This window comes from Mesoplodon densirostris, chromosome 3, assembly GCF_025265405.1.
Source record: "Mesoplodon densirostris isolate mMesDen1 chromosome 3, mMesDen1 primary haplotype, whole genome shotgun sequence".
Lineage (NCBI taxonomy): Eukaryota > Metazoa > Chordata > Mammalia > Artiodactyla > Ziphiidae > Mesoplodon > Mesoplodon densirostris.
Window position 1 is genome coordinate 78,666,505 of NC_082663.1, and position 15,307 is coordinate 78,681,811.

At 37.6% G+C, this 15,307-nt stretch overlaps 1 protein-coding gene across 3 annotated transcripts in view; it reads right to left on the minus strand.

Annotated features, from left to right (window-relative positions):
* Positions 1 to 15,307, minus strand: part of SKIC3 (SKI3 subunit of superkiller complex) — a 145,392-nt gene that overhangs the window by 57,245 nt on the left and 72,840 nt on the right. For all 3 annotated transcript variants that reach the window (XM_060093167.1, XM_060093165.1, XM_060093166.1), the window contains exons 8-15: positions 13,715 to 13,813; positions 13,499 to 13,607; positions 5,999 to 6,139; positions 5,048 to 5,149; positions 4,069 to 4,208; positions 1,829 to 1,915; positions 1,636 to 1,739; positions 591 to 717 (exon numbers count right to left, since the gene is read on the minus strand). In XM_060093167.1, the coding sequence (XP_059949150.1) occupies positions 591 to 717; positions 1,636 to 1,739; positions 1,829 to 1,915; positions 4,069 to 4,208; positions 5,048 to 5,149; positions 5,999 to 6,139; positions 13,499 to 13,607; positions 13,715 to 13,813 (909 nt within the window). The remainder of the gene's footprint in view (positions 1 to 590; positions 718 to 1,635; positions 1,740 to 1,828; positions 1,916 to 4,068; positions 4,209 to 5,047; positions 5,150 to 5,998; positions 6,140 to 13,498; positions 13,608 to 13,714; positions 13,814 to 15,307) is intronic.

The following is a 15,307-nucleotide window of genomic DNA, read 5'->3' on the forward strand; positions in this document are numbered from 1 at the left end:
GATGGGTCCCTTTAAAAACACAAAAGATAAATACACAGATTAAAGAAAAAAATTAAATATACAAAAATAGCCAAAACATCCTTTAACGTAAGATTTAAAGCAGACATGAAAACTGGCCATCACCGGTTACAAAAAACAAACAAGAATAAAAATACTATTTCTCTGCTAAAAGAAATGCGAAATTAGAGTTATTATTTCATCAATCTGTTTCTATGAGTCAAGATAGGAATGTACAACTTCTAGGTGTTACACATCTAAAATATAAGAAGTTAAACATGTAGAAGTATATAAGACTCACATGCCAATAAAAGTACAGTGGAAATTACCTAAAAACAGTATTGTTTTCCAAAGGTACTTATGTCTCATTTTCTATAACACGTGTTTCTTAAATTAGTAACTTTTACATTTTTATGATTTAATTTTCTCCTTGAAAATCCATACAACATTCTCACAAAACCTTATGTGTGAGAGATGAAACACACAAAAAAATTCAGTAAAGAGTAATTTTAAGTACCTAACTTATGTGATTATTATATTTGATTTCATAATGAATCCATTTCAACTAAGAACTAAATAATAGCATATCTTACCTTTAGAAAATGGGTAAGAGCCTTTGTTTTATCTTTTCTTGTTTCTTCGCCCATAGACCAATACGTTAACCCAAGTTGGTAATGATATTCAGCAACTTCAGCATCTTTCTCAAGAGCTAGCTGAAAACTAAGTCACAAAAGGGAAGAAAGGAATATTCAGATAGATAGACAGATAGACAGATAGATAGATTTAAAAAAAAAATAGGAGACACCTAGTTGGAACAATGAAAGTTTGACTTATTCAAGGATGGTAAATTAGAAGCAAGTCATTACTTTAGGATATAGATCATGAGAAAAAAAAATGATTAGAAGAGGAAACCAAATTTAAAACCAAACATTATATGTGCTTACTGAACATTATGATCAGCTAATGAGATTTCAAACCCATCATGAAATTTTCTATAGTTACTGTGCTACATGCTAAATACATTTCTTAAAAATACTAAGGCTTGGGCTTCCCTGGTGGCGCAGTGGTTGAGAGTCCGCCTGCTGATGCAGGGGACATGGGTTCTTGCCCTGGTCTGGGAAGATCCCACATGCCGCGGAGCGGCTAGGCCCGTGAGCCATGGCCACTGAGCCTGCGAGTACCGGAGCCTGTGCTCCGCAATGGGAGAGGCCACAACAGTGAGAGGCCCACATACTGCAAAAAAAAAAAAAAAAAAAATACTAAGGCTTGGGGCTTCCCTGGTGGTAGAGTGGTTGAGAGTCCGCCTGCCGATGCAGGGGACACGGGTTCGTACCCAGGTCCGGGAGGATCCCACATGCCGCGGAGCGGCTGGGCCTGTGGGCTATGGCCACTGAGCCTGCGCATCCGGAGCCTGTGCTCCGCAACGGGAGAGGCCACAATAGTGAGAGGCCCGCGTACCGCAAAAAAAAAAAAAAAAAAAAAAAAAAAAACCCAAAAAGACCCCCAAAAAAACTAAGGCTTACAAAGATCAAATTTATGTAAAACTAGATCTTTATCAAACCCATTCATTTTGAATTTTTCAAGAAATATTAAATTAAGATAGGACTAGGTTTATGAGCAATCTAAATACATCCTTACCATTTTTCTGCTTGTAGATAGTCCTTTTTGGTAAAATGAATCAAAGCCTCCAGGGCATGAGCTTCAGCTAGGTCAGGGTAAGAAGAGAGAAGGTCTTCCATAATCTATAAAGTATATATCTATCAATTCCATATCCAGATAAAAATAACTTTTAACTTAAAAAAAAAAAAACAGTTTAAATGAAAACACCAACCTTTGAAGCTTCATCTAATGAGCCTTTGTTCAGATAGGCCAAGCCTTTGAGAACCAAAAGTCCTGGGATATTATTTGCATCAGAAACCTAGAAAATAATTGTAAAGAATTGCTATAAATCTACAACACAATGCAGCAATGTTTTGCTTTAACTAAAGAATGACCATGGTATAAAGACTTAGAGGTCCTGATTTCTATCACTATTAACACTTTCATTCTTTGCAATCTTTTTATTAAAGAAAATTTCAAATACATTAAAAAATTAGAGAATAGCATAATGAACCCACATGTACTTATCATCTAGTTTCAAAATTATTAGCTCAAAGCCAATCTTTTCTCATCTATACCTCCACCCATTTCACCACACTCCTGCTTAGATTACCCCAGAAATTATAGCTCTTCATCTGATAGTTTAGTATCTGTATCTAAAAAATACGTTTATTTTTAATAACATAATCATACTACCATTATAAACACATAAACAAAATCAACAATACATCCTTAACATCATCAAATAATTAACCAGTGTTCAAATTTATCAGTTGTCTCATAAAATATTTAAAGAATTTGTTTTAATCAAAATCCAAATAAGGTACATACATTTCAACTGGCTGATATGTCTCTTAAGTCTCTTTTAATCTATAGGGTTCCCTTCCATCTCTTTTTTTCTCCCTTAAAATTTAACTGTTGAAAAATATGGGCCACTTTCACAGTTTCTCAGAGTCTGGCTCTTGATGATTGTATTGTCATGGTATTGACATGTTCCCTGGTCCCCTGTATCTTCTATAAATTAATAGGTCTAGAACTTTGGTATGATTCAGGTTTGATATTCTGGCAAGAATACCTCATGTGTACTTGCACCTGGTTACGTCTAGCTGTCTTTTTTTCTTATGATGTTAAGCAGCCATTGATCCTCAATGCCTAGATCTATTAATTCATTATGGACTGCAAAATGGTGATTTTCTAATTCTATCATTCCTTCTTTCCTTATTCGATGGCACACTTCAACAAACAGAAATTTCCCCTCCTCTCATTATCTATTTGATCATTCTGAGGAACAGTTCATAAAGGAAACATAGGATAAATACTTCGATTTTTTCCAATTGGTTCCTTAGCATCCTTCAAAGATTCACTTTACTGAGGATGATTTGTTGATTTTTTTTGGTATCATCATTAACACATGGATTTAAACTTAAATGATGTGTTTTAATCTACTGCAGTTACTACTGCTCAAACCATCCCCTTTAGCCAGTAAAAATCAGTTCATGCTAGTTCCTGAGCGAAGCTTCTGACATAATTCTAATAGCCTTTTATGGTTTCTTTGGTTTCTAGCATTATAAGGTGTCCTGGGCTCATCTTGTACATTTTCTGTCTCAGACTTGGATTCTACTAGTTCTTCAAGGAACCTTTCATTTGGTTTTTGTTTTTTGTAAAAAAAAAAAAAAAAAAAAGAGTATGGAAAGGCCTCTCCAAAGCATTCACCCAAAACACACTATTGGTGGAAGGCAAGTATTGAGAGAAAACAAGAAAATAAGATATCTGTTCTTGAAGGATCCTGACAACTGTTCTAATTTTAAAGAAAAACTATGAAATGCAAAGCCTTTTGAAATATAAAAAATAATGAGTTTTATAAAAATTCAGAACTCTGCAATATACTGAGTGATATAATTTTAATTTTATACCAAAAATAGCCTTTATCTGAAAAATATCTTTATATTGTTAAAGGCACCATGTTGTTATAATTCATAATTTCCTAGTTTTTGCTAGGGAATTTCAAACTGCTTGAATCAGAAACAGTAAGAAATCAGCTTCCTTCTTAAATATCAATCTTTCTCAGAGTGTTTTTTAAGTTGAATAAAACAAGTAACATTCTCTACCATGAAGCTACAAGTGTCCTTAATAATTCTTGTCAATAATCTATGAAATATTTTCTGGAGAGAAAAATTTAGAATACCAAATTAATAATAATCAAGTATCGATAACCCAAGAGGGCAAAAAGAGAAAAGGAGAATAAGAGCAAGAACTAAAGAAAGAAATTGCATCATACGAAGAACACTGTAAGTACTTAACCAAGAGGCAAACAAATAACTTTAGGAGTTTCCAAAAAGTGCAGAGGTGGTGAATTCATACCTCTAACACAAAATTTTTGTAAGTAAATATTTGTGGTAAGCAGAGAGTGGTTGATGCCTGGTTGACCGAAAACTAAATAAGGCGAAGGGAAAAATGCAATGATAAGACTACCTGATCAAGAGTACGAATTGCTTCCTCTGAAGATTCATAATCTGAGAGTTTAATCAAAGCCTCTGCTTTCAAATGAAGACAAAGATTCTTCTGATGAAGATTGCCACCAGAGACACCAAGATTATCTATGTTCTTCAGAGCTGACAAAATTAAGGATATCTGAATGAAGACAATCATATCACTTCACATTTTTTTTTCTTTTTAAGGGTAACATATAACAAATTGTAGATATAATAAGAATAAACTGTCAAAACAATATACATGAATAATAATTCACAGCTAAATATAAATTCTTCCCTGAACTCTTTGTGAAAATATCTGAATTTGAAACAGATCTAAATTTAAAACCTCCATCTTCACGTAACATATAATAAAACTGAACATCCTGAAACACAACAATGGCTGTCTATATCTGCTACATAACAGAGGTTAACCCTTAGCCAAAGCATCTGTCACAAAAATAGCACATTAAGGATAATGGAAGGGAAAAGTCGCTGAATTAGGATGAACCAAGGTAAGCTGCTTCCCAACTGCAGAGGCAAGGTCACCAGCCAGGCCAAGAGCAGTGCATCGTTTCTCTGATTTCTTACCCCACACCTGACCTACGTGAGCACATGCAGATAGGCTCTAAGATACCTCTCCTTGTCTATTACCTACATTAAAGGAATCAAGAATCTACGTTAGAGTGAAGGTCGCAGGTCACACAAGAAGCTTCCCTGTTACAAAGACAGAGCATCACCACACAAGCTTAAACTGACTTTGTCAAAATTCCAAGTGTAGGAAACCTTTGATAAATACCCACTGTTGGTTTAAAAATATAGTAGTAGACATGCACACAGACTTGGTGTGTTTTTTTTTTAACCTCCTCAATGAAATTTAAATTAGTTGGTAACTTAAAATACAAAATAAAGCACCATTATCATTCTCCTTTAAGATGAAAAGAAACAGGGTTGGCCACCCTGGAAGATGTCAAGAATACCTTGATTGCATGAAAGAATAGCTTCCTTAGGCTTATGCATTCTGACTTGGGCTTCTGCCAGACGATACCATCCAGCTGTGCAGAGAGGGCTTTCCTTTAACCCTAAAAGGATAACAGTAATCACAAAATCCAAGGTTTCCATTACGACTGAGATGAATGGCACCACAATCCACTCCCCAAATCAGACTCCTCCCCTCTCCCTTGTAGTCCATATCTAATCAGTCACAAAGTCACATTGATTCCATGGCCTACCACTTCAGTTTAGACCTCCATCATCTAACCCAGATCAATGCAAGTGCTTGCCATCTACTCCAATTCATTCTCTATACTGTAGCCAGAATATTTCTAAAAATACAAATGGGATTATGAAATTCCCCTACTTAAGACTTTCTGCTGGTTCCCAGTTGCCCTTGGATAACATGGAAACCTCTTAACAAGGTTTGCGAGCCCCTTTTCCAGCCTCAATTCTTGTCCCCTCCTGCTCCCATACTTTATTTTCAAATCTTGCTGAACGATCAGGAGTTCCCTGAACACTAGCTTTTCTCTCACCTCAGGCTATTTCAACTCTTGGCCTAAAATGCTCCTCCCGCTGCCAGGCTTGTATTTGTCATTCAGACCTCAGTATGAAAGACAGTTCATCCAGAATTGTCATACCTGATAAGACTAAATTAAAGCCTCCTAAGCATGGAGATAGTATCCTTATTTTACATGGAGATAGTATCCTTATTTTACAAATGAAAACACTGAGACACAAAGAGTTTAATTAACTTTCGTAAGGTCTTGAAATTAGTGAGTGGCAGAGTTGGAATTCAAACTTAAGCAGACTCCAGAGTATGTAAGTACATTTTTTTGCTTCTATCCTAAATATATATATTCCTTAAAGAAAGGCCCAAAGATAAATGCCTGCTAACAACTATACCTCATGTTATACGTTGCACACTGAACACTCACCTTCTGTTAAGTTCCTAACAGCATCTTCGTACTTTTTGTCTTGTAATGCTTTAATGCCTAAACCAATGAGACCTGGACCACTTTTTGAATCCATTTCCACTAATCTACAACAATACTGTTCTCCCTCATCAGTAAGGCTTCCTGGAATTAAAAGAAAAAGTTATTAGCATACACATACCAATATGTGCCAAAACCTGTACACTTAAATCCCAAGAGCTGTCTTACGCATACACTTCCATATCTTGATTCCAGGAATTCGAAACTTAAATAGACCAACAAATGTAGAAAATATTAACATCTCATAAAGAAAATGATGTTCCTTCTTCTTCTTAAATACCAGAAGTAGAAACCACTTTACACACAGCAGTACGGGTAAACCGAACTTGCTGTCGTACTCAAGGGTTTCAATCAAGAAACCTATGGCTACTTGCCACGAGGCTAAGACTCAGCCCGCTGTGTGCCACCGGGTCTCCCTTTGCTATCAGCAATAAGAACTTTGGTTGTTAGATGAAGGAATCCCTGTCAAAGGACAGTATCTCTGCCAATCTCTCTCCCTGGACAACAACGTGCTGCTAGAGATGCAGCAGCCAAGATGCCAGATGTAGTGGACTCTTCCAGGAGCCCAGGATCAAAAGACAGGCTACTCAGCAGGATACTGAACAAAGACTTAGTCACATTCTTCTTAAGTTTACATTCAAAACTTTCTTTTCCTATATAAGTTAACAGTTAGGCTTATGTAGTAATCATCCAATGCCTACATTTTGAATTTATTTTGGTAAAAAAAATTAGTTTAGAAAACATTGTAGGTTCTGTTATATTGTATTTCCATTTTCTCCAACCTCAATCATTCTCAGAATTCCTGTTCCCAGAAAAGCACAAAAACAGGTGGAAAATATGATTTCTGTTTTGAGAATAAACTGGGACTACCACTCACCACTTTAATAAGTTGTTTAATCACATACGGAAATTCTTAAAAAGTAACTGAGACAGTAATTTACAACTTGAAGCAATAAACAAGGGGAACAAATAAAAATAATTTATCTGGGGCTTCCCTGGTGGCGCAGTGGTTGAGAGTCCGCCTGCAGGGGACACGGGTTCGTGCCCCGGTCCGGGAAGATCCCACATGCCGCGGAGCGGCTGGGCCCGTGAGCCATGGCCGCTGAGCCTGCGCGTCCGGAGCCTGTGCTCCACAGCGGGAGAGGCCACAGCAGTGGGAGGCCCGCATACCGCAAAAAAAAAAAAAAAAAAAAAAAAAAAAAAAATTTATCTTAAAAAGAGACCTGATGCTTTAATATCTCTATAAAACAGCCCCAAACCACATATGGAAGCACTGTTTCAGTAACAGATGTCAAAGGTGAATTCTTTGCATGATACCATTTAGCTTATATATTTCAAATTTTTCAAAACCAGATATATCGGGCTCCCCTGGTGGCGCAGTGGTTGAGAGTCCGCCTGCCGATGCAGGGGACACGGGTTCGTGCCCCGGTCCGGGAAGATCCCACATGCCGCGGAGCGGCTAGGCCCGTGAGCCATGGCCGCTGAGCCTGCGCGTCCGGAGCCTGGGCTCCGCAACGGGAGAGGCCACAGCAGTGAGAGGCCCGCGTATAGCAAAAAAAACCCCAAAAAAACACAGATATACAACAATGTATATAATCCCTAAGTAACATTTTATATATTAATTTAGAAGTCCAAGTTAGCACCAAAAGTTCAAAGACTTCATAATGGCTAAAGAGTTAAAACTTCAATACTGTTTGGTGAAATATGAGAATAAACTGGAAGAAATACTATCTTGGTTAATAAGCCAGTAAAAAAGACACAAGCCTGCTTCTAGACAAGAATTTCCCTTCCATCAATATGTTCTCACTATCGCTTCCATAAATATGAATTCCAAGAATAGACATGCCTAGTTCCATACACCCTATATCCTCCAAAAGCAAACCACTGGGGCTTCCCCACCCCTTTTATATCCAGTGGTATTGTCTAAACTAGATATCAAAATAACCTCGAGGACTTGTTAAAACAAAAAATGCTGAACCCTACTCTCAAAGTTTCTGATTCAGTAGGTCTGATATTAGACCTGAGAATTTGCATTTCTAACAAGTTGTCAGGTGATACTGATGCTACTGGTCCAGAGATCATACTTTAAGAATCACCAATCTACAGTATTTACCAATACCATATACCAACTGTATTACTAGCTTTATAACATATATATCCTGCCTTTGTTGCCTCTGTAGCTAAACAGTAATTTCTGAAGGGTAGGCTAGGGACTAGTATAGTATCTTGTACATGTAGCCATTCATTAAATATTGTAATGATCCTTTAAAAATACCGCTATGAATTGATGTCCCAAAAGGCTTAGTCTATTAATAGGTAAAGGCTGAGAATTACTACGGAAAATTAAAAACATTCACCATTCTAAAAAAGAAAATAAAATGGCTACTAAAATTTTACCTTCGATTTCTATCCAACTGAGTCAAAACTCTCTCTTACTCCACAGAAACACAATTCATGATAGTCTATCTTGGCTATAAAAACTGCCCTTATTACAGAAAACACACCTGGGATGAAAAGAAGAAAAGCCAATCATGCATCTTTCCTAAAAAATCATCCATATTTAGGGTAACTAAAAACTGCACACAGGTGAGCAAAGTGTGAATAGGCAGATGAAAATAGTTTCCAAAAGGTCTAGGATTAACACAAAAATCTTTTAAACAAGGGGAATTTTCCTAACATATTCCCCTTTGCTAACATCTGGGAGCACAATTATAAAAGCAAAAAGAGATTCGGGGAGACTATATTCACGTCTAGCCCTGGATAACATACTCTCTACATAGGACCAAGTGGCACTTAGAGGATTTCTCTACAGTGTTCACAAAAACCATCAACAGTAATAACAACACTAGTGATCCTGTGTAAAGAGACAGGAATATTCCAGCTTCAACTCTCAATCCACTTCTTCTCCATACTTATTCTTGTTGAAAATACTACCTAAATAAATGTGGAGGATAAAACCAGAAAGGAAATAGACTTCATTGTTTTTGAAGAGAAAATTGTTTATTTAACTTATCTGCTCTTTTTAACATTTAAGAGATTCTAAGATTCCAGATTTAGTGACTTTAAAACAGTTTGGCAATATTATTTTTATTTGTCAATAAGGCAAGGTAGACTTGGAGCTGATAAAAGATATTCTGAAAAGGTTCAGAGTAGATGCTCAGTAATACCTATAAGAATTCTGTTTCCTAAAGTTTATCACAAAAAAAGGCAAGAGGTTTTTTTAATAACTAATTTATTTCTGACATCCCAAAGAAATTCATCAGTGCTGTAGAATTTTTCTTTTAAATTAACCTAGCTTGGCAGGAGAAAAACAACATGTACTCATTTTTTTATTTCCACCTGGATTTTCTAATATTTCTGGAACAGAAAATCTTAAACTCTTTTCTGTTTGGATTTGAAGAAACAAGCTTTCTTATCCTCCCGCATTTCAGCAATAAAGCAAAACAAAATAAATCAAAAAGGTCACAGCATGAAATAACATTTCATCAGATGACAACTGTGAAAGCTATTCACTACTTGTTATGTGAAGCTTTATAAACTGAGTCATTTTGCAAATGAGTCTTCAAGCCTCAACATGCAAAGGAGGACAAAAGAGAATGAAATATATTTGTCCCCAGCGGAAAAGAACCCAGTGATTAACTGCTGTGAGGCAGCAAATTCTGCAGGCACTGAAGTACTCTGGGGGAGGATAGATCAGCCTTTAAGAGACCTCACAGATTTTCAGAAGTTCTTAATACACAGAAAGTTTGGCTTAAAGGAGCAATGAAAAGAAGGAAAAAAAGAAATCATGAAGCACAGCTTCCTACTCTCCTACATTAACTATTAAACTTCCACCCCCAAATAATGCTTCACCTCAGAACGTACCTAAGCCTGAACTCCCCATTCCACAAATCCTTACAACCAACATTTCAGCAGGGAAAGAAGTCTTCCTTGGTGTACCATACATGTAAATATCCACCTACCCACTCCCCTTTGCCAGGACATAGATCTCTTTAAATTCTGCAAAATACCCATCCCCAAACCCTCTTTGAGAATGGTATTTTTTTTTCACAAAAGTCAACACTCTCTCTAATCAATCAGATAATCCCTTTGCTATCTCTTTACTAAACCATTTTGTCAAGTATTGAATTTATGGGCAAAACTCTGCAGACTATTTGTTGATCCTATTCTTCTATAATTTTGTAGGCTTTTTGATATACTAGGGCATATTTACTCAACAAATCTATATTATAGGCTTATATGTGCCTATTAAGAAAGCATTTGATCAGTCCTCAAAAAAACACATCAGTGTATCTTCTTGTGCCAATTAGCACGTAAGCACCTCAAGAATGAGGGAATGGCACAAACCATCAATAGCTGAACAGTAACAGAGAGAAAAGGGTGAACAGCCATGAGTTTCACAATAGCAGAAAAATGGGTGGAGGGATGGGTACCAGAGGCCACACAATTAAGAAAATCAGTCCACTTATCTTGGGAACACACTGGGTCTCATGCTAAAGGTTGAAGAAACTGGGTGACTTAGAACTATGCTTCCTTTTAGAGGAAAACAAACAAACAAAAAATCCACACACACAAAAAATCATAGGGACTTCCCTGGTGATGCAGTGGTTAAGAATCCGCCTGCCAATGCAGGGGACACGGGTTCGAGCCCTGGTCTGGGAAGATCCCACATGCCGCGGAGCAACTAAGCCAGTGCACCACAACTACTGAGACTGTGCTCTAGAGCCTGCGAGCCACAACTACTGAGCCCACGTGCCACAACTACTGAAGCCCATGCACCTAGAGCCTGTGCTCTGCAACAAGAGAAACCACCGCAGTGAGAAGCCCGCGCACCACGACAAAGAGGAGCCCTTGCTCGCTGCAGCTAGAGAAAGCCGGCGTGCAGCAACGAAGACCCAACACAGCCAAAAATAAATTAATTAATTAAAAAAAATCATAAGCATGCTTCCTGTACTGAAAGTCTCTTAGCATGCCTCTTCCTCCTTGACCTCAAGGCAACATCCATAACATTAACTAGCCCTTTCTTCTTGAAACTCTCCTGCCAGGAGAGTTACTGCAATTCTCTTTCTCCTCTAAAAGCCTACTATCCCCCTCTCACACTTCCTCCTCTTCTCCCTTAAATGAAGTCAGTCCGTCCCTGGATTGCTTCTTTTTATACCTGCTAACCATTTCTTCCTACTCTTTTCCCACTGTTGTATTCTAAGTTCCAATTCAATCACTCTGATTAAAAAAGACAGCCCTGGGCCTCCCTGGTGGCGCAGTGGTTGAGAGTCCGCCTGCCGATGCAGGGGACACGGGTTCGCGCCCCGGTCTGGGAAGATCCCACATGCCGCGGAGCGGCTGGGCCCGTGAGCTATGGCCGCTGAGCCTGCGCGTCCGGAGCCTGTGCTCCACAACGGGAGAGGCCACAACACTGAGAGGCCCGCGTACTGCAAAAAAAAAAAAGAAAAAAAAGACAGCTCTACTAAAGGCCTCCTACTCATAAAATTAGTTGCTCAATCTCTCAAGACAGACCTCCTTTCTGAAATGCTCTTTCCTTGCCTTCTGTGTTGCTTTGCATCAGGTCCCCCACCTTCCTCTCTGACCCTCTTCGCTTCTCTGTCCTCCATCCCCTCTTCCCCCTCTTCCTCCCTTTCCCTTCAAGGCAGTCAACACTACCCAAGGTACAGTTTTCACCTTTCCGCCCTTCAGGCATCCTCTGAAGTCATCCACTCCGTTCCCTTTCATGTACACAACAAACGGCTTCTAAACCTTGTTGATCTCTCATGGGCAAACCCTGATGAGCATTTCCCTCTGAACGTCCATTAACAGCTTCTCTCAACAACTTACCTTTCGTACAAACCATCATCCCATATTAGTGCAACTTCTCAGGAGAGTTGAAAGTTAAAATTGATTTCTCCCTCCCTTCCCCTCTAAGAAATCTCTTCCATTTTTGCATTCACCTGTTACTTTCAATTGCTGCTATCATATTCCCAGTTCATCCATTCCTATAGTTCATTCATTCCTATAGTTCATTCATTCCTAGCATCACTTATTCTACCCAATCTAGTCTATCTTCTGTACAATCTATCCTGCACCCCATATTAGTTTAAGATTTTATACTTCATAAATCTACTCACTACAACACTTTTAATGTTTTCTTTTCTCATGTTAGTGAAAACTGCTCTTGCACGTGTATCTTTGACTCAGTTAAAGTAAGGAAAAGGAGGTCTGCTTCTCACCATAAAAAAATCCAAGACTGAAGAGTTCTGGACTTTAATTCAGACACCAGGGGGGGAAAAAGTACAAGTTGGATTTACAAGGGAAAGTTAGAGTGGGGAGAGCCAAGATAAGTGCAATGAGACTTTCGTAACAGGAATTTTCCCTCATTTATCTCAAGCAGTAGTTTTCAACCATTTTTCAATTATGAAGCATGTGATGGTCATTAACATACAAAGCATTCCCACGTCCATACTCATTTAGCAACAAGTGAAAAAACTTAAATGGATTAGGAAAGCTCTGCAATAATTTACAATCACTACCACACTGGTGCTAGTACTGTTATTTCCATTCCAATGACTGACTTCTATGAACTATACTCCTAACAGGTGAATACAGGAATGGACAGGAATGATATGCAAATTCTTTTTAAAACACATATTCAGCACAGACACTGGCAAAATGGACAGCAGCTGTTGTGAAAACCAATATGGTCAACATCCTGTAAACTGACAAGCACAAGATATCCACAGCTACAAGTTTTGGCAACTCCCAGAAGGCTAGCTGCCATCACTTCTCTCTCTTCCCCCAACAAAAGTACACAAAGAAGCAACAGCATGAAGCATACACTAAGACATACTCCCTGACTTGAATCTGCTGTTTAATTAAAAAAGTAGATCATTCACAAACTTCATTACTTTATCATACTATAGTATTTGTAACAATGTCATTGTGACATTGACATACCACATAACATCAACACTGAGAATGTTAATCTTTCACAAAATCTTTTGCATGACATTCATATCCTTGTGTAATACAGTCTAACTTACTTAATCAAAATATATCTTAGTTATTCTTTCTACTACAGCAAATAAAACTATTTTACTATTCCCCAAAACCACACCTAGTCCCATTCCTCTGCTCATGCCATGTGGCGTATCTTTCACCTTCTTCTGTTCATCTAATTTCTGTGGAAAATTCAAGACCTTCTTCAACTCCTACCTACAAAAATACTTCACTGATCAACAATAAACTCAGTAGCTCATAATTCCTCTGTGTCACTATACCTTCCTGTATTTCTTAGCCTTTTCATGTGCACAAAGAATACATATTGTACTTCCTCTCATGTCCAGAAATACTGAAACAATGCCTTACACACAACAGGCACTAAAACAATTTTTGATTCATAGCAACATCACTCTCACACCTCTAGGACACACAATATAACAAACAATAAATTACCTGTTTCAATTAAATGCAAACAAAGCACTTCTAATGGATATTGTACAGTAGGATAGATGTTTATCATTCCTTCACAAGCCTTCTTCAACCTGGCAGTCTCATGAGGACACTTGAAAATATAAAAGTAAAATAAAGTGAGTAGCAGAAAAATATACTTGTGAGCACTTTCCTAATTAGAATAGAAAGTCACATTAGAGATTTTAAAAATCAACTTACTTTGGATAAACATTGAATGAAATGTCTATAAAGCACCTGGTGATCTTCACTAGGAATCTTATCTGATAAGTCCAGTGCATTCTCAAAAGCAGTTAAGAGCTGAAACAAAGAGACAAAAAGCTATTATCTGTAGCATACTTAAATGACAAATACAATAAATAGTTGAACACAAAAGACTTACTTATACAAACCATACACTTAACTAGTAACTGCAAATGTGTTTTATTGTCTGGCCCTACAATTTCAATGAGGAAAAAAAATGTATAATTAAGTTTGGAATACATCTAACTCCAACTGGCCAGCAGGCTGCACTGAACTAATAAGGGATAACTATAAATTAGCGACATTAATTTAACAAAATATTCTTGTAAGTGCTTGCTGCTCCCTACTAAGTAGTTGAGAGGTACAGTCTCATATGTCAGTGTAGCTGTTACTGCTCAGATCACTTTTAAAACATCTCTTCTGAAATCACCAGCACAGTCTTTGGAACATCTTCAGGATAGCAAATCTTCAATCTCAAAAAAAAATTTTTATTAAGTTATACTTTTGCTAAAAAACCAGAGATATGACTGAACTATCATGAAATCATTCTTCTTACATGGTATTATTAACTGACTTTGAAGAAAATTCCAAAAGAAGCCTCCTAAATATTTCCTCAGCAAGGACAGCAATACCAGAATCCAAGGCAAGCACTTTAAAGAATACCATTCATGGGACTTCCCTGGTGGCGCAGAGGTTAAGAATCCGCCTCCCAATGCAGAGGACACGGGGGGTTCGAGCCCTGGTCCAGGAAGATCCCACATGCCGCAGAGCAACTAAGCCCGTGCGCCACAACTACTGAGCCTGCGCTCTAGAGCCCGTGAGCCACAACTACTGAGCCTGCGCTCTAGAGCCCGCAAGCCACAACTACTGAAGCCCACATGCCTAGAGGCCATGCTCTGTAACAAGAGCCGCAATGAGAAGCCTGCACACCGCAACGAAGAGTAGCCCCCGCTCACCGCAACTAGAGAAAGCACGCACACAGCAACGAAGACCCAATGAAGCCAAAAATAAATATTTTTTTAAAAAATAGTAAAAATAAAGAATACCATTCATTTGATTACATAAGTTCTACGTTTTTCAAAATGAATTTCCATGACTTTATAATAAAAATTCATAATACAGTTCACCACCTCAAATTTTCATTTTAAGGTATGGTATAAAGTCTGTATACATAAGTAAAATTTTACTGTGCTGATAAAGTTTAATGATCTTGCAAAAAAAGAAAAAAAAAAAAAGCCTAACAAACAGTCTAGCACAACAGGTTTAAAAAAAATAGTAATGAAATTAATCTACGTGGTAAATATGTGATACTTTTTTTCTGAACAGACTTAAATAAGGCAGAGTATCACTAGCACTCAAGGTGAAAATAACCCTCCCCCCAAAAAAAATCCTTTTATCCTATTTAACAATTAGAAATCAATTCTTAAAATGATAAGTATAATTAGTTCTCTTTCATGGAAGAGTATAGTATAGATAATTCAAAATATTTTTACTTATTTTGACATGTGTTTGATATCCTGGTAACCGATACTATTTTAAGGAAATAAGTCA